This window comes from Trematomus bernacchii, unplaced genomic scaffold (genome assembly GCF_902827165.1).
Source record: "Trematomus bernacchii unplaced genomic scaffold, fTreBer1.1, whole genome shotgun sequence".
In the NCBI taxonomy this organism is placed as follows: domain Eukaryota; kingdom Metazoa; phylum Chordata; class Actinopteri; order Perciformes; family Nototheniidae; genus Trematomus; species Trematomus bernacchii.
The window spans coordinates 1,970,216-1,995,696 of record NW_022987771.1 but is presented as its reverse complement, the minus strand read 5'-3'; the positions used below and the strand labels follow the sequence as shown (position 1 = coordinate 1,995,696).

The following is a 25,481-nucleotide window of genomic DNA, read 5'->3' as shown; positions in this document are numbered from 1 at the left end:
CACTGTCTTGTGATTAAGTGTGAGGTGGTGGAGCTCCTCTCATCTTTGTGCACGCTGTGTGATGAGAGGGTCCCAACAACAGCAGAGAGACCCACAACACTCATGATTTCTGTCTCCCCTCCACTTCAACTCATTGCTCAACTTTGGATTACTGCCTCTTTTCATACTGAAGACACCTGTGGAGGATTAAAAGAAGAATCTCAAAGGAGGATTCCCTTTGCAACTTCCTTACATTCACTTGTCTTGGTTTTAGGAGCTTTTCCTCAGCTGGAATAATGCCTTCATGGTGGAGTAGGACCTCCTGGTTGGCAGTGTTGTTTGGTGCTGCGCTGGTTGTTCTTACTGCTGCTAGTGCTGGACCGAACCAGGACCGGAGGCAGGACGGGCCGTCTTCATGCTATGGAAGCTTTGATCTCTACTTTGTTTTGGACAAGTGAGTTCACGGTCACGCTTTACCTGAGTTGCTTAAGAGGGGAAGGATGGATGGGATGGTTTCAGTGCCATTTATGTTAAGGTCTATGACAAACAGCAGTTAATATAGCAGGTTGAATAGGACATGTATTTAACCTCATTGAGTATAACTTGAATATTCCACTCACCTGTTTTTGCTTGTTGCTTAAAAAAGGCACTTAATGCATAAACACATTTGCATTATTCTTGTTGTAGTTCCGGTGCTTCTCCCATCATGGTGACAACAAAATATGACATAATGTCCTTCCTCTTACTGTTGGTTACGCCCCCTGGTGCCATGTCATGCGCGAATATGGATGAATGGACTGAGGATGCATTGCTTTACCTTGATATGCATTTCTGCTTGGCATGTGTCTCTTTGATTAGTGTCCCCCATTCCTCAGTATCCTGCAGGCTGCAGCTGTTTTGGTGTTCATTCTCATTAACAAACATTTTCCACGTGGGCTTTATTTATCCACAAATGCTCGCCATTAAATGCATCTTTTTATCTCCTCATCTTCTTTGAGTCCTCTGTGTATCCGTGAGGGACAGGATGTTTGCCTCCCATCCAAGTTGGATACATTTGTCTTTATTTAGAAACATCCATGTTTATCTTACCTGTTTTTTGGTAATCGCTGAGTTTACTTTCAGCTGTGCATCATGGCCACCTCATCAAAACTACCAGAGTGAACATAAACGGGATCATATTCATAACATGTTGATGATAAGTCTCACTTAATGTGGTCGTTTTTTGCAGTTATTGGGGGATAAATATAATGTATTCGGGTTTAAAACGGCTCGCTGCACCCGCACTGCGAGGGGGACCCAAGTTCCCATCAGCAAACACACGTCGGTTTGCTATCCTGGCTCCAAAATGGTGGAATGAGCTCCCCATTGACATCAGGACAGCAGAAAGCTTACACAGCTTCCGGCGCAGACTAAAAACTCATCTCTTTCGACTCCACTTCGAGCAATAAAATGACTAACAAAGCACTTATATACTAATAAAGGACTGGCTTATCTAAAGCTAGTTGAGTAGCACTTGAAATGTTTTGGCTCGATGAAACCTGATGTACTTATATGATTCTGTTTTCTTCAAGTTTGTATCTTCTTGGTCCAATGCACTTATTGTAAGTCGCTTTGGATAAAAGCGTCAGCTAAATGTAATGTAATGTAATGTAAAACGTCCATGCCCAAATTGAGCTTAACAGGAATGAAAGCCAGTCAAGTGAAAACTGTTTACGGTTCTCAAAAGGGGTCAACATGGTATATGAGCCATGTTTACATGAATTTCCCTGACTAGACATCCAAGATAAAGTACTTAATGCTGCAGATAAATATGCAAACAGCTCCTCTGTCACTGACTCACCCAGGCTGTTGCTTTTGGACTTTAACAGACTGCTCACCTTATGACATTTGTGGTTTGCAAACCTTGCTCAACACAACTTGTTTTCAATCCTTTTTTCCCACCACCAGCCAAAAAGGTTTGCCAACTAGATCAACAACAAATGTCTTATGCAACTCACCATTTTCTTAACTGGAAGATAGGAGTCTGACATTTCCCGCTCTCTTATAACACTCCCTCCAGATATGGTGATGGATTTTCCAGTTGTCCTACATTAAATGTCAGTGCCACCTCCAGGCACACTGCTGTTTTCTCATGGGGGAAATTAGGCAATTGTGTATAATACAGAGTCATTGTGAGCATGAGCCATGTTCTAGCGACACTCATGTATACTACATTTGTGTAGCTCATAGGTAGCTGTTCCTTTAGCTTTCATTTGACTGTCTTTTCTCTTAGTTCGCTCAGCTTCCTTTTAGCAGTGATGTCCTCCAAGTGCCCTCAATGCCCTCTTGCTGTATCCTCCTTATCCCTCTTCCCTCCTCCTTGTCTCTGCACTGCTCTTTCTCTATTACATCCAGATGTTTCAGATTTTCAGCCTGTTTGCTGTGCTGTTTGTGCTTGGACTTGTGTCATGGTGGTAACAATGGAAAAATAGGTGTTTTGTTGCAGGGGGTGTGGAGTTTTTAATTAAAATACATTTTGATAAGCATAAACAACGATTCATGCAAGCTTGCAAACTGTTGTTAATTAACCAGATTCAACTGTATAGTCATTATAAAGTTCTCTCCTCCAAAATGTTTTATCCCCACATCTGTATTTCCTAACAACAACTGAGCAGGATACACATGACTTTGTGTCTCTAAAAATCCAGTAGAAATGTCAAATAAAAGTGTGTGAGACACCACCGGGTCAAATTGGAGATAGCGAAGAGAGAATACAGTGTAAGATGATTTACATCAACACTGATACACCCAGAACCAATAACTACAATCTGGTTTCATTGTAGGTGTGTTATACAGATGTTAACAGTAATCTCAGGAGCAATGCACTACTGCTACTTCTCACATTAAACCAACTGTTTAATGTGAGAAGTAGCCTTAAGAAGTCCAAGAGAGGCAGACCTAGGGGCGCAAGCGTCAGGAGACGATGCAAAGAGATGCAAAATGACGAAAAATGAAAAGTTACGTCATAAAATGGCCACAAGAATACAAAAAACAATTACAAAGAGACGCAAAACATGCTTCATCTAAGGAGAAGCAGTATACCTACAAGGAAACACAGATGTACTAACTTCTAATAGACGTAATTTAATCATTTTAACATATTTTGTAGGCTAAGGGTCTTGCTCCTATGAGGCTTTTATGGCCCTTTAAATGTCTGTGCCCAGGGCCCTGTTGTTCGGTCTATTGACAACAGTCCAACAGCAGCACAGAGAAGAGGTCATGTCACATAAATGCACAGCAGTGGTTGAAACGACATCCTCACATTACTCATTTGGCTTTTCTCTGCCTAGATCTGGGAGTGTGCAGCATCACTGGACAGAAATCTACAACTTTGTTGAACATCTAGCTCATAGATTCATAAGGTAAAAATCCTAATGTTGCCATTGAAAAAGAAATGACCACTGATCTAACAGTATGTGGTTCTCTTCTCCTCGCCTTTAGTCCACAGTTGCGGATGTCCTTCATTGTGTTCTCCACTGAGGGACGGATCCTGATGCGCCTGACAGAAGACAGGTGGGTGCAGATCCTCTCAAAGTAATCCTTTGCTCATGCAGCTGAGAGGAATGAGTGCTATGCCAGATTTGGACACAGTTATAATCCCTCTGAATGTTTATCACCAGGAAGTTTCCAGACAGATACTTTCCCTCCCTGCGATCCCTCTTTAGTGTCGTCGGTCTGGACAACGACTTCATCATGTGGTTTTTGACACTTGGTGGGCAGTTTATGTGTAATCCTTTCTCATCAGAGTGTCACATAACATTTTCACTGGTTCACTGCTTCCCAAGTGTCTCATCCTACAAAGGGTTCATTTCCTGCCTATCTGCGTGACAGCTTCTCAAGCCAATTCAAACCAATACTGTTTCAATTTATTTTACATTGCTGTTTTTTTGTTGCCGCCCTTATGGAAGCTATTATGTTCACAGTTTCTGGATGTGCTCAAAAGTTGTTTCACAATTGAATCTGACAAAATAAACATGTTTAAATAGATAGTATCATCAACAATGTGATTTTCCTTGTCGTCTGTCATTTGATCAGGGATCTCATTCGTCGAGGTCTGGAGGAGCTGTATAACGTTCGTCCAGGAGGAGACACCTTCATGCATGAAGGCATCCTGAGGGTGAGAAGCCGCTGCATATTCTAATTTCTTCTGGCCTCCACTTTAAAACAAACAACACATGGCTAAATGGTTGTTGTGTTAGAGGATCGAGACACACTTGATGCTACGAGATATACAGTCTAATATTTAAAATCTGTTTTCTATTTTCACAGGCCAGTGAGCAGATATATTATGGAAACACTGAAGGTGTGTATTACATACAAAAAGCACAGCACAAAAACTCTCCCCCACACACACACACACACACACACACACACACACACACACACACACACACACACACACACACACACACACACACACACACACACACACACACACACACACACACACACACACACACACACACACACACTCGCCTGAACGCCTCCATTGTTTAATTCCGTAACATAATGACAGCTCTTTGTAACACTCACGCTTCTATTGGAATACAGCTTCAACACACTGTATGTGATAGGCTAAGGGGCGGGACATCTCTAAGCAGTTGACCAATCACAACAGAGCCGGCCAGCTAACCAATCAGAGCAGTCTGGGCTCTGGTTTCAGACAGAGGGTGAAAAGAGGTGCTGCAGCACAGGCAGTATGAGAAAAATATAGAGCTTAAGTGACGATTTTTTTTTCGACTCCTACCTTTATGAATGAATGTGTTTATTCTAAAACTGGAAGCCTTCAGGGATGTAACTCATAAAACAGAAGAGCAAGTAGATTAGGACATACTACAAAATAGCCGCAATCTTAATAAGGTTTTCTGCTAAATAAGATAAGATAACAGTTTGATATTTCAGCAGTGAATTATTTCTGTCTGCAGGTTATCGCACTGCCAGTGTGATCATAGCTCTGACAGATGGAGAGCTGCACGAGGATCTTTTCTACTACGCTGAGAGAGAGGTGAGATTAAGAGAGGCTGAATGGTTCACACAAATTATAACCAGGTGAGGCTGCGCGTGTGATGGACCAGATCAAACACTGACACCCTATACATCACCGCTTTGATCCTCTTACTTCAGTCTTTGAAAACTGGGGTCAGGGCGTCAGATTTATACATCCGAGCCCAGTCGTTCTCCTCACATCTGCACTGGGATCTAAAGATTTATTTCCTCCCCGGACCATTCAGGCTCTGAGGTGTGTGAGAGTCTGAGGCTTTAATCAGCTTTGAGAGCCCTCACACACATGTTGACGGCAGACATATAGTGGGGTGACGTTTCCAGAAGCTGGAAATGTCCACTTTACGGCCGTGGGAGGTCTTACTGAAGCCAGTGTCAGCACCATTAGTCACAGGCATTACAATTTATAAACCTATGATATAGATTGTGTTTTCCGTTTAGCCTTCAGGCATCCGTGTGACATTGGTGTTTTATATATATATATGACGTCTCAATAGTATTATTCACGAATGGTGATGCACAATTTCACTTGCATTTTCCGATTGTTTTGGATGATGTTATGCAATGCAAAAGTGTAATTAAAACCAGGTGCTGAGCTTTTTCCTGTTTTCGCTGTGAATCTGTGTAAAACTTAACAGGCGAACCGTTCTCGAAGCCTGGGTGCCTCGGTTTACTGCGTGGGGGTGAAGGACTTCAATGAGACACAGGTGTGCTTTTTTGTTTTGTTTGAGTCTGTACCTTAATTTATCATGATGTCGAAGCTGTAAGGGAGTTGAATGGTTGGACAAGTGGGAATTTAAAGCTTTGTAAATCAAACCTTTTGAAAAATATTGACCTTAGAAATGATTTTAAACAGTGTTTTAGTGGTGATAAAGTGCCCTACATTACTTAAAGGCCTATTTTTCCCCATTTAAAAAAGCGAATAGGCCACTTATATTAGTCATTACGCTTTATAAAACCATGAGACACTTCAAAGCCTTCAAAACTCAAACTCTCTTCCCAGTGAACGGAAGTCAATGTTTCCAAAAAGGACATTAGCTGCACATCAAATGCTTATATCCACTTTATACAGCATCCTTGTTTTTGGTAGAGTAATGATTACAGTGTGAATCAAGAAGAATTTTCTTTCCTCCATTATGTAGCGTGGGATTGTATTAACTTGTCTTATTACTCTAGGAAATGAGGTAATATCATATGAGCCACTCCTGTTATCAATTATGCTGTAAGCTTAACTAAATCTGTGTGTTGGATAAATAAGGGTGCAGTTGTCTCTTGTGATTGTGATAACTTGTTTCCTCTCCAGCTGGCAAATATTGCTGACAGCAAGGATCATGTCTTCCCCGTAAATGATGGATTTGAAGCCTTGCAAGGGGTGATCGACTCGGTGAGCACTTAGTTATTTTTCTCTAAAATGTTCAAACAGCGCTTGTTGTTGTTGTGTTGACAATATTACCAATAATACCATTGTGGAGTGCTACAAAAGTAATGTCTCTTAGAGGACCACAATAAATCATCTTGCTTTAATGTACTTCATGTAATCGCTCCCATCAGTTTCTCTTTATTATGTCGTCACGCTGATTAGGCAGCAAACAGAAAATAAGACAAAATTGATTTAAATCCAGATAAATGATTTCATCCATGGAGCCCGGCCAGGGACAGACTTTCAGGAAAACCTGCTGCGACTGTGACTATCCTGCTTTTGATCAACGCGGCAGACGTCTATCCAAATATGATCATAGCTTATCTGTATCTCTAAGACGCCAAAAACCTGCTTGTTGTGAGGGTCTGTTTTCACTGTTTGTTGAGCAGGGTCAAAGGTCAGACAGCTCATCTGGATCAGATTTACATCAAACTGAAAGCTGTTATTTCTCATGTATGTGAGTTGAGCAGTGGGTCATAAATCAGACTTCTTAGTACTCTAGGTTACAGTTGGTATGCTCCAGGAGAGCAGTGAGTACACATAAATCTGCAAAAGACAAATGAGAATAGACGGAAACTTCAAGACCAGAGACCCCAGTGTCAAAAGGTTAATTTATAGGCACATAAAGGTCAGAGGTGTGGCTAAAACCAGCCACTCAGCGACACAAATATCCTCCATAACAGTACCAGTATATTATACTCAAATTGAACTGAAGATGTGAGTAAGGACTATATATTTAAAAGTCTTCTTGTCCGTCTGTTATTTGACTGCTGGATGCTGAAATGTGTTGTTCCTGAAGAGTTTAGTACCATCTTGCATAATGGTTAGCCATCTTTCCTGCTTTCTTACATTTATACTGTGTTTTTAAGCATTATTGAGTACTTATTAGCTATGTAGAGGCACTGAAATATGAAGATGGCATCTTGCACTTTAAATAACATGTGTATTTTCTTAACTGTTAACAATTCCACAGAAACATAATTATTTATTTGTGATACATTCAGTGTAGAAGATTGCAAGACAAACACACTAAATAACAATACCAGAATATTATCCTCAAATTGCAATGAATTCACGAGTAAGGACTATATTTTCTTGTCCATCTGAGAATAGCTGGCTACTTACTCAAATGTGTTTTTCCTCTCCTCAGATCCTGAAGAAGTCGTGTATTGAGATCCTGGCTGCAGAGCCCTCTAGTATCTGTGCAGGAGGTAAGACAAAGATGATTGACCATACCCCATTTCATCCTCATTAGGCAACTTAATACATAAATCAAGACAGTAGCACATCATAGTTGACCTTGTATGTTAAATGTTAAAATCTTATGTATCTATGGTAATCTTTCCATTTGCTACAAATTATGCTTGCACATTTGAAACAGGTGATGCAAAACACATAACAAGGAATCATTTTGTGATTTATATGTTGTTATATGAGCAATATATGAAAAAACATTAGCTTTAAAGCCATGTTCAGGCCAATACATGTACAGTATGTAATCCTAAATACAGTAACTTTACTTAAAGTGGACCTATCATGCTATATTTGAATAATATAGTGTAGGACCATACCTATATAAGGCATATTTATACTTTTTTTTTTTCAAAATACCAAACAGATCATGCATTTTAGCCATGACTCATTTCGCTCAATTTGCACTGTTTTTGCAAGGGCTGATTATGTGAGAACAGCACCACCTACAGGCCTGGCATATGTACTACAGCGTCTCCAGCGCTTTCGAACGGCAATGGCCGTGGCTGTCTCCTCCTGATTGGTGGAGTTAGCCGTAGCGCCACCGTCCTGACGTCAGGACAGTGTTCAAATCTGGATCAGTTTTTATCAGATCCGTTGCAGCCCCTTTTTTAGAGATTTGGGTATGGAGGAAAATAGAGAGGGTTGTGTTTTCTGACACTTCATGTATGTATAAAAGACGTACAAAAGTGCATTTTGCATGATAGGTCCCCTTTAAGTTTGGGGTCAAAAAGATCTAGTGATGAAATTCATGTCAGATATCTTGTGAATAAACTCTAATAAAGAAATCACAATTCGTGAGACATAGTTCTGCAGAACAGAACATAACTGTAATATAATGATAATGGCATAATTCTAAACTATGCTGCAGCTTTAGTAGACACGATTAGACATTAATAGATCTGACAATAATAGGTCCCCAGTTTTCAGTTCATGAAGCCAATTGATTAAATCACAATATAATGTTACTGTCAGAGGGTCTTATTACGACATGTGTTGAGCATAATACTCACATGTGTTTGTTTCTCTCTGCCAAGACGACCAGATCTTGTTGAGAGTGTCACATATTGTTCTTACATGATGACATGTTTTCGTGTTAATTTAAACCAGATATCAAGCCAATCAGTAGATGTGTGTGTTTCTCCTGTCTTTCCTCAGAGTCTTTCCAAGTAGTGGTGAGAGGAAATGGGTTTCTACACGCCAGCAACGTCGATAAGGTCCGATGCAGCTTCCGCATCAACGACACCCTTACTAAGAGTGAGTTAGTGAACCATTTCTTAAAAAATATTCCTATTTCATGCACTTTCAATGTCCTACTTTTATATTTGTCAGCTGTAATGTTCATAGTGTACAGATAGTCTTCAAATATATATCTTTCACTATCAATATTATGAATATATTTTAGTCTTTAGTTGTGTTTTTTTCTTCTATTTTGAGATGTTTCTCTTTTCTATTTATGTCTGTTTATGTAATACTCTTGTTTAGATGCTGCTATCCCAAATTGGGATCAAAAGAGTTTATCTTATCTTATCTTAAACTCAATACACATCTACTCTAAGCTAATCACATCAAAAAAGCTGAGCACATGAGTGTGCATCTACATAACATAACCGTTCTTCCCGAAAGTCAAGTCAGCCGCACAGCTGGAATAATCTGGGATCAAACAAACAGGCCTACTCGTGTTACTGGTTGCGTGTTTATGTTATGAACAGCACACGTTTAATTTTACTGCCGGAAACACGAGATAAAGGAGAATAAGTACCACACACGAGGCAGAAGGAGGAAAAGGTTTTTTACTGGTGGCCTACTGTAATAGATGTTAAAACCACTTCCTACCAGGCATGCCACAAGAGCTTTATGAGGTGCTGGTCTAATTACAAAGCACAATATTCACCAGCAACATGTCTGCTGCTCAAAGGGAGAGGTGGCAAACTTGCTTTTATCTTTTCAATCTGACGGCATGTGGGTGCGTCCATGTCTTTATCAGTCTGACTGATATATTGAATTTTATTAGCCTTTTTTTATGCAGGACATTCCTGCTGTCAGCCTTTTTTGCTTCTATCCGAGTGGTCTGTTTGGAGTTTAGTACCATCTTGCATTAGGGTTAACCATATTTCTGCTTTGTCACGTTCATACGGTATTTTGTATGCATGATAGCGCACATGCCGTATGAATTGACTATGAGAAGGAGCTGAAAGTATGACGATTGCATCTTGCAATTGAAATGACATTTTCACAGTATTAATTGTATTATTATTATTACAATTACTCAGAATCAGAATTAGTTTCAAGTGTGATAAATCATCAAACTTCCTGGAGACAAACAGCAGACATGGAAGTAATTTGAGCAAAACTATTTCCTTATGTCAATCCCATTATACTTGTATATTCCAGATTCATTCACTTCTCTAAATTGCTTAAACACAATCCTCTGGAATTTGGTCAGAGAAACTTTAAATGAAAAAAATGTACGCTCGCCTTCAGATAAATTGGCTATAAGGAAACTATTTCTCTTCTCTCTAATACTGTTCATCTTTGCTCTCCCCCTCAAGCCCTCTGCGTATACTTCGCAAATATGGTGAAAAGGTAAAACAGAAGGCAGTAATATGTAAATGCATGTGTTCAGCAGATGAATCGATGTTTGAGTTTGTGTCTCCAGGAAAAAGTAGCAGCAGATACATTCAGGCGGGCTGGGATTTGGCAGGCCCTGTCGTTAGCTAGCCATTGTTTTGTTGACAGATGTTGCCATGGATAATATTTTAAGTTTAAAAATGGGACACAATACTTCAAAGATATAATGCAACATTGCTATTGTTGCTGAATAAAGATAGGAAGATTGGTACCTATCGCAGGCCTGTATGTTAGGTATGAAGCTACAGCCAGCAGCTAGCTAGCTTAGCTTAGCTTAGCTTAGCACAGAGACTAAAAACAAGGGGAAATGGCTAGTTTAGCTCTGTTTAAGCTAGCTGTAAAGACAGACATATATGCATCTTTTTAGCTTAGCAATACCTTGTTTGTTTAATATTCACAAAATTTGAAATGTAAAACATACATTTGGTATATTAACTGGTTTCTGTCTCGCCTTAATAGTTATCCATTCCAGGAAGTATCGCTCCCATCCAGGAAATAGTCAATCATGTGTAAAACCATGTTTAAATGTCTTTTTTTTAACTATAGGATGTTAGTCTGCATAATATGGTCCCTTTGGACAGAGTCAGACTAGCTGTTTGAGTTTTTATGTTTAGCTAACCATCGCAGGGCTGTAGCTTCTTTATTATTTATTTACCGACAGTGGATTAGATATTATCAGCTGGCAAGACAGTGAATAAGCCAAACATTTGTACTTCTCCTTGGGAGTCTGGAAAATGCAAACTCTTCACCAAAGGCAACTGTAAATTGACCTTTGACCCTCTCAATAAATATTCTCGGAGATTGAACATCTGCCATCATTTTAAGCAGTTACTTAAATCAACTAAATGGTTACATTTGTACTCTTGCTACTCGTCTTGTCTACTCCTCACAGTAAAACATGACCTCTCTTTGGGGTAAGAGAGCAAACAGTCCGATAAAACATCCTGACATGAACTCTAGATGGTTTGCCAGCATTTTACCCTCGAGGGGTTTAAACAGTGGAAATGTGCAGAATCAGCTCCCACCAGCGCATTACTGGACTCTGCTGTTGTTTGACTTTTAGAAGACTCTCAGGCCTTTTCGTCATGCTGTACGGCCAGTCTGAGTACAAGGTTGATTCAAAGATGAACTCAGAGTAGGATTATCTAGACAAGTTTTTGGCAGCGCTGATCGCCCAACCCACACCCGTCCACTCCATGCAGCGTTGTGTTTTTAAAGAAGAGCGGTCGAGGCCCATGCGGCTGCTCGTGTTGATTTCCTCAGTTCTGGGGTATGCTCCCCTCCTGCCAGGATAAACAGACAGGCTTGGCCGATGATGTTTGTTGGAGCTGCTTTACTAAAAGCCAGCTGGATAAGGAGACGACTAGATTTCCCTGAAGAATCAAAAGCTGTGGTGGTGTTTCTGAGTGTCATACAGATGTCTTTAGACAGTAGACAACAAAGAAGAAACAAAGAAGAAACAAAGCAGAAACGCCTCTCTGAGAGTGTGTTTATCGAGTTAGTTAGAAATGTGACATCATTTAACTGTAAACTGTTTACTTATTCAATTGCAAGAGAGCTGCAACAAGAGGAGATTGCGTCGTTCCATTAAGGAAGAGTTCATTCAGCCATTCTTCATTTTCTTTTAAAGCTGCACAACAGTGGAACTCAATCCCAGTAACGATTAGAGAACAAAACACCTGCCGTTTATTCAAATCTAATTTAAAAACATGGTTAGTGGAAAATCAGCTCTGTCAACACTGACACAATCTGCACTTTACAACGCTCTGTTTGTACACATGTGCCTTGACCTGTTGCTATCTGTCTGCTTTGTGAATATGTATTTTTGTTTTGTTTTTATGTTTTTATATATGCTTTTATCATTATATAAGCATCTATGTTGAATGTTGTTTTACTGATTGTATTTACCTGTCATTTGAAATGAATTTTTTTTAGGATGACTTTCAACATCTGTCCAGGGACTGCAGATGAAAAATAGCCTGTTGGCTAACTCTGGCACATTTACAGAAATGTTAATCAATGTGCACTGTTCCCTGTCAAATAAATAAATAAAATAATAAAATAAGTTACCAGGCATGTGGCATATGTGGCAATTCTCACTCTATAAACTTACGCTGTATTAGGCTAAACAATGACACACTCTGAGAGGTGATTCAGGTCATGGTTTGCGGTCAAAACGGTTTCAGGAGCTGTTATATGTCAAGGAAAACTACTGAATGTTTTTCTATTTCTTTTCACCCTTCTTTTTCTTTAGTGGTGAAGCCCTTGATTGTGGAAGATACATATCTTCTCTGCACTGCACCAGTACTTCAAGATGAAGGAATGTGAGTATTTTAATATGTGAAAATGTATGCGAGTTCTCATATGACACCAGCTACTCTGTTTTTTCTAAGACACCGCAAACATTACAGTTGAGACATTACTGCTTTTGTTTTTGCAGGGCAGCAAACCTTTATGTCAGTATGAACGAAGGTCTCAGTTTCATCTCCAGTTCGGTCACCATTACCACTGTGGGCTGTGTGAGTAGAATTTAATGTACCAGCTTATAGCTTTGAAGGCATATTATAGTGGGTAATGGTGCATTTAAACTGGTAAAAAAAGCATTAACAAGTAAGGATGCTGTTATCCAATAGTCCTATACTTTCGAAATGATTGGTTATCGGAGGAATACAAAAAAGATTCAACCTGAAACTTTCTGAAACAAATGTATTCTTTTTCTAAACTCTCAGGTTTAAACAGAAAGTTGAATTTTACATTTCATTGTGAATGTTTAAAAATTGTTGACCAATCAAAAAAGCTACAAAGGATTCTGTGTGTGAAAAAGTGTAACCAAAGAGATTTAGCAGTATTGCAAAGTGAGTCGGGTTGTAAGATTTGTACTTAGTCCTTTAGGGAAGTAGTATATTAGTTTCAGAGTTTAAAGATAAGGTTAATTAGATTGCCATACATTTGTTTGCATCCATACAAATGTATCATAAGCAGCTTAGGTTTTTAAGAAAAGAAAAAGGACATGAGACATCAGACTGGTATCTGTATTGGCAGATACTTAACGTTGCAGACGCAAATCAATTTAAGTGTTTCAGTAGAAGCTGAATCACAGTCATTAAGTACTGATTCCATGGAAGATTAAACCAAAACCAAAAGATTTCTTGCCAAAACAAGCATTACGCCTACTGAAGTGGTTGATGTTAATGCTCTGAATGTTGAGAGAGTCTGTGTTGACGTGTCTGTCTCTGTCACAGTCTGATGGGACCATCCTGGCCATAGCGCTGCTCATCCTGATGCTGCTCCTGATCCTGGCTCTCCTCTGGTGGTTCTGGCCTCTCTGCTGCACTGTGGTGAGTTCTCTTAAAGGTCTCCTATTATACTGTTTTTCATCAATATATTATAGGTCTCAGATATATACAAAACATATCTTTGAAGTCTGGCAGTGGCTCAGTCAGTAGGGGCTTGGACTGTGAGCTGTAGGGTCGCCGGTTCAAGTCCCCAAACAGACCTAAATATGGAGTGTGGACTGCTACTTGGAGAGGTCCCAGTTAACCTCCTGGGCCCTGCCGTGGTGCCCTTGAGCAAGGCACTGGACAACCCCCTCCCCCCCCACTCCCATTGCTCCCCGGGCGCTGTACAATAGCTGCCCACTGCTCCTAGTACTAGACTCCTGGTACTAGGATGGGTTAAAAGCAGAGGCCAAATGTCACTGTGTGCTCTGCATGTGTGACCATTAAAGAGGGGTTTCATCCCTCCAATTCTCTATTCTTCTAAGTTTTTGGCTGAAACACCAAACCGATCATTGCAGCATCCCATAATCCCCTCTGTTTCAGCCCTGTTTCAAAAGTGCTGATTCTCTGTCTGTTACTTTAGATGAAAAATAAGAAGCAACTCCCCACGCCCCTCTGAGAGATATTTGGTTAAAAAGAACACAATGGTGCTCTCGGAGGAGATTCAGGTGATAAGGTGGGCGGGGGGTTTCCTTGGTGGGTGATTGGCTAATGGTTACACAAGCCAAAGAATCGTTATGACATCATAAAGTGGCCAAAATCTGATCAGCTCATTTTCAGACAGGTTTTTATATAAATGGATCAGGACAAAAAGTGAGAGAATCTTTTTTCCCTGAAACTTTCAGTGTCTCTTTACACAGTCTTGTACACATGTTTATGTATACAAGATGTGAAAAAGTGGATTTTGCATAATAGGTGACCTTTAAACACCAGTGCACACATGCTGCTCTACAGATATCTTCTGGTCTTCCCTCTATAAAATGAACAGATGTAGATGTAGGTAGCTTCAAACACTTATGGAATGCTTTGTTGCTTGCAGACATTTGGACAGAGAAATGTATTTTCCAGGTTTGTTTTGTATGGCTGACGCCCTCTAAGGCATCTCATTAACCTGAACATCATGACCATGGTGAGAAAGTTACGGTCTGTGTGGGTGAATGGTCTTTTTTAATCCCTGCAGCTGAATTTAGTCCACAGCCAGACGAGGTCAAGGCCATTGTGTGTTTAAGTAATTATGCTGTTGTAGAAATAATTTGTGTTTCCGTAGGTCACAGCCGGTGACCTCCAAGTCTCACCTCTCGGTATTACTGTAGTTTATTCACTGGAGGACTATAACTGGTAAAAAGAAATACTCCATCAGTAATAGTTAGAATTGTCAGCTGGTGATGTGGAAACCAAAGCTTTAAATACCCGGTTTTGGTTGTTACTTTTTGGTCGCAAGATAACTCGTCATAAATAAAAAAGGTTTTATGATTGGTATATTTATGACAGCCATCTGCTCTAGGTAGAGTAAAAAGAGGAAATGCTCGAGGAAAATATATTTGCCAGTATTTAGACAGTGGTCCACCTGCCAGCATCGCAATATCTCACATCGACGCTCGCTGTCAGAATCTGCATTCTCCTTCAAATGAAAAGCTTGGAGTCTCTGCAAGATCCAGTCCAATGTTTCCAGCGCTGGATCGGGAAAGTTGAGAGCTGCCAAACAGAAATGTCCGCTTTTACAACAAGGCTGTTCCTCCCTTTTGCTTTCTTTTTTCATCTATGAAGTTGCAAATTCAAGTCTGTGCGGTGATTCTGTTTAGGAAAGCGATGCGAGGTTACCATGGGGAATAGTCTGGTGTGCCAGGGGTTGGAGAAGCGCAGAGGAAAATCCCAAATAAGAATCAGAATCGCTTAATTTGCCAAGGGCATTTAATGTAAAAGAAACTGTCTCTTTTTATATGATGAAAAACACACGGACAGCTCATGTGAAGAAGGGGAAAGACACAAGAGCATAATGCGGACTAAACTGTATGTTCAAATATAAAGGTTTATGTGATGTTAATCAGCTGCAGACATATGTATTAAGTATAAATAGTAGGCTACTATACAATTTCATGGATAATATTGCTTCTTATAGAACGGAAGAGCAAACAATACAGTATTTATGAGCATGTAACTCTTTCCTTCTCCGAATCAATAACCTCAGGCCAACTGTGCCTTTCTGTGTCAGTGCATCGCTTGTGAAGTAGAGACAGGGTTCATACACTTTTTCACCCATGATTTTCAATGACTTCTCCATGACCTTTACCTAATTTTCCATGATCTTTACCTAATTTTCCATGACCAAAAAAATTACTCTTTCTCAGCGGTACCACTGAAAATGGTTTATTTTAACATGGAACAGGAAAATAAGGTCTGCATATGAAACATGTTGTGCCTATCTAAAACAAATCCAATAGTTGGCTTACTAGCTCCTACAGGCTAAATCAACTAAAATCTCTCACCAGCAAAATACCTCGACAGTTAAATGCCATTTTACGTTTAATTACTATACCATACAGTATTTATTATCATTATAGTATTACTATTTCGGCGATTAGATAAAATATAAAGTATATTTGATGCAACTTTAGTTACATTTCCACGACTTTTCCAAAACTTTGGGGAAAATATTGTTTTCCATAACTTTTCCAGGGCCTGGAATTAGCATTTTGAATTTCCATGACTTTTCCAGGTTTTGAATGACCGTAAGAACCCTGTAGAGAGTAGGAACAAACAACTCCCCAGCCATGTGTTGTTGTGCAACCCTCTTGTTGCACACGTAGGATGTCATAGTTGTGACATGCAGATCCTACGAAAAAAACGTTTGATAGATGTGTGACTTTTCATTGTTTTCTGACGTATCACAATATTCCACCAATGCTATTTTCTTTTCCCCCCCTGCACAGATCATCCATGAACCCCCGCCTCCTGTGGAGGAGGAGAGTTCGGTAGGAGCGCCATCGTCATTGTTTCTTGTGATTCCAGAGAAAAGCTCATTATTAAAGAATTAGACAGCTGCCAATGTTTAGGTTGTGTAAGTCCTCAGTTTATCCGGACATTCGAAACCTCTATGACCATGTGGCGTAATTCCCTTCTTGGCAATAAACTCAGATTTTACTCATTTGGTCATTCATCCAATGTGAGTTAACGCCCTCTTAGAACAACAGTGAAATCCTGACCCTAAATGCTTTTTTCCTATTCATTATGTTGCATGTTTTCAATGCATGTTTTCCAAATCTCTTCCACTGGAGTTCTTTGGACTTTAAATTAAATTAAACTGACGAATAACATCAACACAATCATGTCATTAAAATACATTTTGACTGCTAACACTCACAATGCAATAAGAGTATAAGCTGACATGCAACTGTGGGATGCATCAGACGGCATTTATTTGCACCAAATATAATGAAAATAAGGTTTAACTGGTAAATCTATTCCAAAAGCAGACTGCATGAAAACCGAGGCCTCACAGAGAACTTTCACTATTCATTATGTCTGACATCCTGCTAGATTATGAGTCAGACTGGGTTTAATAAAGTACTAAAACATAACAAGTTGGCTTTGTGATTTCCTCTGATCCGGAAACCAGCACAAAAAGAAGAGATTTGAGTTAAGAGGGGAGAAAGAAGTATTTACTGTTGACCAATTAAAGGGCATTAATAGTAGCTCATATACCCATTCATGTAAAAACAACACATTTCCCTTTTATGGTGCTTTAATTTGAGCTAGCTAGCTAGCCTGTCAAATGGCTTATTTCTAATGATATCATAATAACATGTACTTCCTGTCACTTCTCCACAGGATGATGAAGACTTTGAAGGCCCTAAGAAGAAATGGCCGACGGTGGATGCATCCTACTACGGAGGAAGAGGAGTGGGGGGAATTAAAAGGATGGAGGTGAGATCAAGAAAATCTCATGTATTCAAAAAAGACATTCTGGTGTTATTTCAAAAGGATAGGAACCATAGAAGCGACATGCTGAGATGTTACATGTTTATCATTTGGGTTGCTGAAAGCATCTCTAGAGTTGATTGATTTAAGATCGAAACACTTTCAAAAAGTTTAACGCTTTAAATGAAATTCACTTCACTAATTGCCCTTCACTGAAATGAAGCGTTATCGATATATTTCAAACAGATTCATAATCATACCCATCTTGCTAGGTGTATTAACATTGCCTATAACCGTGATATTTAAGAAGTTAAAAAAAAGTATTGATATCATGTTGATATGCCTAATGTTGTAAAAGTCCTTTTTAAATCAGTTTTAACTTTGGTTAGGGTTACACATTTTCTTTACATACACGTATACATGCAAGCGTAATTAATTATCCAAAAAGAGAAATAGAGCGCACAATCAACAAATATAAAGATGAAGTTGACTAATAGCATTGCTAATTATTTTCAAACAAATGTGCTATAGATATCTCTATCAAATTGTTAGCATGAATAAATTGGCCACGTTAGTTGTTTAGTTAAATCTGATATTGTTACCGCCCTAATTATGAACCCTTTTCCCCCTAAATGTTCACTTACGTACAACATTAGATGTTTTGTATGATACCGTCTGTAGGAGCCACATTTGAAGTATTTTTTCTGTGTTTATTACGGTACATGTTTTTGAGTCACTATAGGTGGTGGGCGTGTCAAAGGATTTGTGTGGTGACGTTTGCGGTTATATCCAGTTGCTTTTACCTGCGCATTTTGTGATAGATGGAGGGGGAGTGAGCTGGAGAAGGACAATTGTTGTTGACCGCACGCACGCACGCACGCACGCATGCACGCATAAAACAATATACATATGGATATGGACTATTGAACTTTTGCTTTAAAAATAAAAGGTCAAACGCATACTGTTGGAAAGACTGAGTTTTTGCGCGTCCACAATGTTTTTCTCTTGTTTAGTCCCTCGCGGCACTTTGTTTGAAAGATGACTGCCGCAATACCGTCATTTGACCCTCCTTATGCTATATGATCAGGTCCGCTGGGGGGAGAAAGGGTCCACCGAAGAAGGAGCAAAGCTGGAAAAGGCCAAAAATGCCAAAGTGAAGATGCCTGATCAGGAGTATGTGGACGCACCGACGCGGGTCCTCAACAACGGCATGCAGAAACCCCCCGGGCCCAGGAAGTGGTACTCACCCATCCAGGTACGAAACCAACAGAAACAGCCAGGAGGAGGATGTGTTTGGTCACATGCTCTTTCAAACGTCCTCGTTGACAACATCTAAAAAGGGCACATACATACAGGATTCAAGATTCAAAGGCTGAATCGTACAGTGGATGAATGAAAAATGATCATATCTTAAGTCTCAGGCTCTTGCTTCAGTACAGCTTGCAATATATTCAAGACATAAAAGGAAGAACAGACAAAGATAGTGCAAGAGAGTAGTGCTAATGCCACAAAGGTGCAAGTGAAGATGCATGGAGAAGTAGATTATGTACACGTACAATTGAACATATAAAACAGAATGGAAAAGGAAATACCGTACACTAGAATTAAGTACGGCTTATTGCAATACTTTGTAAACTTGCGGACTGTAAACTGATATGTGTGCTATCAACAAATGATAAGGACTGATGAGTTTCAACTGCTCAACATTAAAAAAGAAATGGAGGAGGATTTGGGAGATAATTGTTTGAAGAAGTCAGGGAAAGCAGCTCAGCTTACATTTCATTAATCAAAGCATTCATGGTTGTTTAATAGCATTGCTGAGACAAATGGTTTTTTTTCTTCCAGTGTACTGCATGAAGTGAAACATCTGTAACAAATTACTCCATGATAATGTGGCTGAGGATAGAGTTATTAACATGCTGCAGTGGAATTAGCATGAGATGTGTTAAGGTATTAGTGCTAAGGTGACTATTGGCACACAGTCCCATCCTGCAGGACCAGCAGGGGTTAAAGGAGTCGCTGTGAAGCCAGCAGTCAGCGGGGGATTGATAATAGGAACCAGACTCCTGTTGGACTGACCTCCAGGGAGCAGAGCTGCACAGCCAGCAGTTCTGTGAGGGAAAACAGCTGCCCTTATCCTCAAAGTATTTACTGTTGAAAAACTATGAAGAGTCTGCTCACAATGAACTGAAACCCATTGAGTTTGTCACTGTGAAGTGGCTGTAGGAATTGGATAAAATGGGTCATTTCACTGCAGTTAGGTCAGGTTTAGAGCTGTGACCAGGAGAGAAAACAAATCGATTGATAGCAGAAACTGCATCTTAAGAATAAAAGGTCATTTACGATCATTGCATTGGTTTCAAAGTTCGATTTCTTCTCTTTTTCCTTAGAGCAAACTGGATGCATTGTGGGTGCTTTTAAGAAAAGGCTACGACCGTGTGTCTGTAATGAGACCTCACCCGGGTGACAAGGTAAGAACAACTCAAAGCTGCACAATCAAGCATGAAGCGTGCACACTGACGTCAGACCTGGGCTGTGTGTCAGCATTTGGCAACGGACAAGATTATTTTGTATCTGAAAATGTTGAGAAAATGAACCAGCTGTTAGCAATGAATTGTGCACAGCGTAGAGGCTCATGGGAAAACCTGCGGTGAGTTAGGATTTAGACTGAATACAGTGCACTGCAATGTAAAGACGTCTGGGGAAGTCATTATGAAAATGTAATTCTTCACGGGCCAGCTGTAGCGGGGGGGGATAACAACGTGATGACCTGTACAGTTGGCAGCTGACATGAAGTCTGAGACTCTGGGATCTACAAGTCTGAGGGAAGCCTGTATATAATAATCCCTTACCCACAAGCGTTTATGTACTGCTCCATCTTTCCCTGAGTGAGACAGCCATTACCCTCAAAGTCAAAAAAGATTAGCAGAAACTTTCACATGTTTTGCCAACTGTCCATTTCACATATTTCCTAGTTTTTTATACTAAATGTAGTCTGGTTCAATCAATTGTGAATGTACAAACAATCCTAAAAAGCAATGTCAGCTGTTAAACACAGGCCTTTAATAGTTTGGGGAAAAGCTGGTTTTCTATTATTTTCCCACAGCTGAATAGCACACAGCTGCTTTGACACTCAAGAAGTCAAGAAGAGTATATAGCTGAATTGGGAAGGATTAAACTCATGTGGTCATGGCTCAGAGAAGTCATTATCATCGTCAAGTGCTGCGGTTTTAACCCACAGGAACACAGGTAGAGGAGGAATAACACTGCCCCGTTTAACATTTGATTTATTTGAGATACTAACTATGATATTTGAGATACTAACTATGATATAGTGTAGTTTGGCAATGTGCTTTAAACTACGCAATAGATGTAATCACATATGTCTATCTGATGTGATGGTGCAGACAGTGCAAAAGTGACAAGTGATGTGTGATAAGTAAGGGATACACTGACTGTATGCCACAGAATCATACAGTGTTTTAAAGATGTCAGACTTTGTAAGTGTTCATTTTAACGTGTTTCATAAACTAGCAGACAACAACATCTTGTCTAACTAAAATTTGATATGGTACCACAACGTGTTGCGTTACAATAAATATATGTTTGGCTATGATTTAAACTTTGGCATCATTACATTCTCCAAAAGTGCAATGTACAACAGAAGTGGACAGCAGGAAACTACTTGAGACATAACATAAAAAGGACATACATTTGCGCAAGTGATAACATTTAGCAAGTAAAAATTCTAATTAAGTAGACTATGTAAAAAAAAAAAGAATGTTAAATAAAATATTGCTTATTGTAATAATGTATACATATGTGGACTGTAACAGATGTAAGGGCTACAAACAAATGATTTTGTTTGTCGCACGCACGCACGCACGCACGCACGCACGCACGCACGCACACACACACACCTGTTTCATTACAGATGTGATTGCACATGTGTCTCTTGCATTGTCTTCATCACAACATTCATCTACTGCATGTTAACAGTGTCCTAGTGTCCTTTCAGCGTATTAAAGGACATCTGTTTTGCGGACTCCTTTTAGGAATCCTGCCCATTATTGATTTGATACTCACATCTAATCCACTTTGAAGCAGTAATGTATGTTTGGCAATAATATCCTTGTTCTGATATGGTGACAAAAAGATGTTTGCATTACAGTAAATATGAGTTTGGCTAGGATATAAGCTTTGTCATCTTTTCAGATAGATTTAATTATCTCTTGTTTACTTGCCGAACAGTCAGCAAGGCCAGTGTGTCTTGGTTCCAGGTCACATGCAGTTAGTATTTGACATTAAATGCAGAAATGGAGTATCAAAATACTCAGTTTATGTAAGCAGGCTTGAAGGTGAAACTACTTAACTCTCATTGAAACAATGAAATGATATTCACAGTCACATCCCTTGCTTTTCTCCCCCAGTACACTCAGTCCATCTAACACACCACTCTGACACTGAAGTGCACCAGAGAGTCCTCCACTCCATTAAGCCCTTCATTAGTGCACTGGAAAAACAGCACGGCTAGTATCCTTGATGATTCGCAGTAAACAAGCTCGCTCTGCTTGCAATTAGGAGACTAACTTCCCCTAAATGAATGCAGTGGTGGGAGGGAGTCAGGTTCCCGTCATGTGTTGTAAATATCTGAGCCTCTCAAAACTAGTGTGTTCAGTAATTAGTGAAGGAATCAAACAGGGCACACAGCAGGAACAAAAATGCATTAGACATCTTTAAACAATTCTCGATAATTCTCTATTTTGATCAGGATTGACAGACCTTTTGGGTTTTCTATCAGAGGTCTTTTGGCCCCGCTGGTTAATGAGAGGCACAGAGCAGCGCTGTCATCTCTTATCAGTCCAAAGCTACTCCCTGATCCTGCAGCTGCTCCCAGGGCAGAGCGTGTTTCTGGAATATGATCGTCTCTTTAGCATGACCTCACATTGGTTTGGACAGGGGGAGAGCGATGGCAGGTTATTATGGTCAAGTTGAGTAGAGCACACTAGATAAACCTGAAAGCTTTAATCAAGAAATAGAGCATTCGTAGAGGTGTGTTTACATTAAAACAGTCATGTAGGTGTGTGTGGACAACTGGAAAGACTTCAAGTGCGAGTCACAGAACCATCTGCTGGATTCATCAGTCCATGCGAATTGTGACAATACGCAGCAAGGGACATTTTTAGATCTTCTATACAGCTGTGAAAGACGAAAAAGGTGTGTGTTATTTCAAGCAGCAATTACTTTTTCCAAGCTCCAAGACTATGAAGTTAATATTTTTGACAAAAGAGGTAAATGAGAAGCCTACAGAACAGTTAAAAGATATATGTATCCCCACATATGGTTGTCTGAATGTGAATGGTGACTAACATAGTAGGTCCTACAGATTATTAAAAACATATCTGATAATGTATACAACCCTATTTATGTTTGGCATTCGTGCCTATTGTTGTTTTGTTATCCGCTCCCATTTGTACTTGTATATGACACGATATGTACCTGCCGCCCATCATAAAACCTGGATTCCTTTGCAGGAGATATCCGGTTAAATATAGGATAGATAAAAAAATGTGAGAATTGAAAATGTTGTGTGGGGATAATTGACCATAGAATGACTGAAATCCAAATACAACCCTCTTTTGGATGCCATACTATGCTCATGTATCTTCAGGTTCATGTGTGTGCCTCTGATGTTACATGTTTAGATGCTTTCATGTTTAAAAAGTCTCCCAACAGAGAGAAGCTTCTTCTGGAGGGAACTTTGGTATCTTTGCAGACCATTAACATGCACTAAAACCAATAAGACACACTACAGGAAAGGGAAAAACCCAAAAAGCATAATAAGGCCCTTCAAAGGAAAAAATAATGACATCTTATTTTATATTATAACTTTATTATGTCACTAAATGTTCCTCTAAAATCTGCTTTCGAATTTCAGGGCAGATGCATGAACTTCACCCGCATGAAGTCTCCCTCTCCTGGCTACCGAGACTACAACCAGCACCCATCTCCCATCTACAACCCTCCCAAAAGCCCCCCTCCCCCGCAGGGCACCCTCCCTCCGAGCCCCAGCAGCCCCCCGTCATCTCCATCGTTCTCCTTCTCCAGCCTCCCACTGCTGCCTCCCACCCCTCCTCCCACCTGCTCCCCTCCCAACACGCCTCCCCCCTACACGCCACCTCCTACCCGGGCTCTTCCTCTGACCAACCTGCACATACCTGACCCTCCAGCCCTTCCTCCCACCCCCCCACCCTCCGCCTCCCCCACTGGTTCCCTGCCTCCTCTTCCTCAGGGACTTCCTCCGGGACGCGCCCCTCCACCTGCCCGTGCTCCACCTCGCCCCGGCCTGTAAAGCTCTGGGAGCAGAGGGTGGAGAATTTTAAAGGATTTTATAAATGACATTGAGTCCCCTCAACAATCAGCACATGACCACCCTTGATTGTACCTGCGAGGACCTGTGAGCGTGGGCTTTAGCCTTCCTGCCTTGTGAAGTTGAATCAGTGAGGACTTGTTTTCAGCTGTTTGTCTACAGTGTACACACTAAGACTAACAGTGCAATTGCTGATGCTTGAATTACACAAACATTCCCCAAAAATGAGGTCATGCAGGCCGGCTGAAAGACATTTGTTTCATGGTCCTCGGAGCTGCTGCAGGCCCTGTTGTCCCCTGCATGCGCACGCACGATTGGACGAATCCTGAACAAGCACAGGAACTTGAACTGAAGCCTCTGTACAAGGAGGAAATTATGTTCAAAATGATCATTACACTAAAGTATGTGTCTGTAACATTTCCTGATAAGAGACTCAAGTTGCAAATGTTCCAGATACAACACATTTAGGATGACTTAGAAGCATCAGAAAATCCACATTTTTGTACTCTTGAATGTTGAGCGATTGCATGCAATAATGTTTAAGTTGTTCTTTTTATAACATTTCTACCTTGTTTTATACAACATAAATGCATTTTTTATTTGTTTTTAATTGTCGAGTAGACACATTTTTGAGGTTAGAAAAAAAATGCTGATTGTTCAGCGTATTGAAACAGCAATGCAACCTATTTTAACTTTTTTTTATGCCATAGTAAACATTGTGGGTCACATCTGGGCCTTGTTTGTGCTCATCAGAGTAAAGAATGATTTAAATTAACCTTACCAAGATGATTGTGATCGCTGCATATGCTCCACCTATTGTGTGGATAAAGAGTCAGGGAAAAGCTGTGCATCATCTTCCACCCATGGCCTCTAGCAAAAGGGTTTTATCTAAACAATACTTTTGATATAACCATGTGTGTGCAGATAGATGCTTGCGTGTGTGTCAAATAGAAAGAGGCTAGTCTACTTTACGTATTGTGACATTTTAATCAACTTAAACAGAATCATCTGTTTTCTTGCACAAGGTGCTTTTAGTTCCTCCAAGCATGGAACATGATGAAAGCAATGCTGTCTCATGGGCCATAAAAAGTCAAGTTTAAATTAAATAAAAGTTAATATGAGTTTCTGCTAAATTCAGTGCAGATTGCTCCTGCTCCTCAGAGTCTTGAATGTCACGATACAGTCGAATACTTTGTCTCCTTCAAATGAAAGTAAACAATTGAAATGTACTGAAGTGGATTCTGTCTTTCTATATTTCTCTTTAAATACAATTACTCATCCGTAGACCATTGTGATATACTTGCTGACAATGTGAAAACATGGGGGGTGAAAACTCCACTTCAATATTTTAGCCTTTGCAGACCACATGCCCAAAAACCTATATAACACACTACAGGAAAGGGAAAACACCAGAACGAATAATAAGGTTGCTTTAAAGAATGTCTACAACATGCCATTCATTCTACAGTAATTGGAGATATAATGGTAAAACTCTAATTTAACTTTTCCTCCTATTTCCTTTATATAACAGTAAGAATGAAAACTGATATTGTCACTGGGATCACCGGGTTTACACAGTGGGCAGGGGCTGTTT

At 40.0% G+C, this 25,481-nt stretch overlaps 1 protein-coding gene across 1 annotated transcript; it reads left to right on the top strand.

The window, feature by feature from the left end:
* On the top strand, positions 1-25,116 carry antxr1a (ANTXR cell adhesion molecule 1a). The gene is made up of 18 exons (XM_034148724.1): positions 1-433; positions 3,309-3,380; positions 3,460-3,531; positions 4,054-4,135; positions 4,288-4,321; positions 4,944-5,023; positions 5,658-5,726; positions 6,323-6,403; positions 7,590-7,650; positions 8,849-8,947; positions 12,576-12,645; positions 12,762-12,840; positions 13,564-13,659; positions 16,530-16,571; positions 17,428-17,523; positions 18,605-18,772; positions 19,908-19,988; positions 23,456-25,116. The coding sequence occupies exons 1-18, from the start codon at positions 276-278 to the stop codon at positions 23,867-23,869; spliced, it is 1,854 nt and encodes a 617-aa protein (XP_034004615.1). The 5' UTR covers positions 1-275; the 3' UTR covers positions 23,870-25,116.
* Positions 25,117-25,481: the final 365 nt, after the last annotated feature.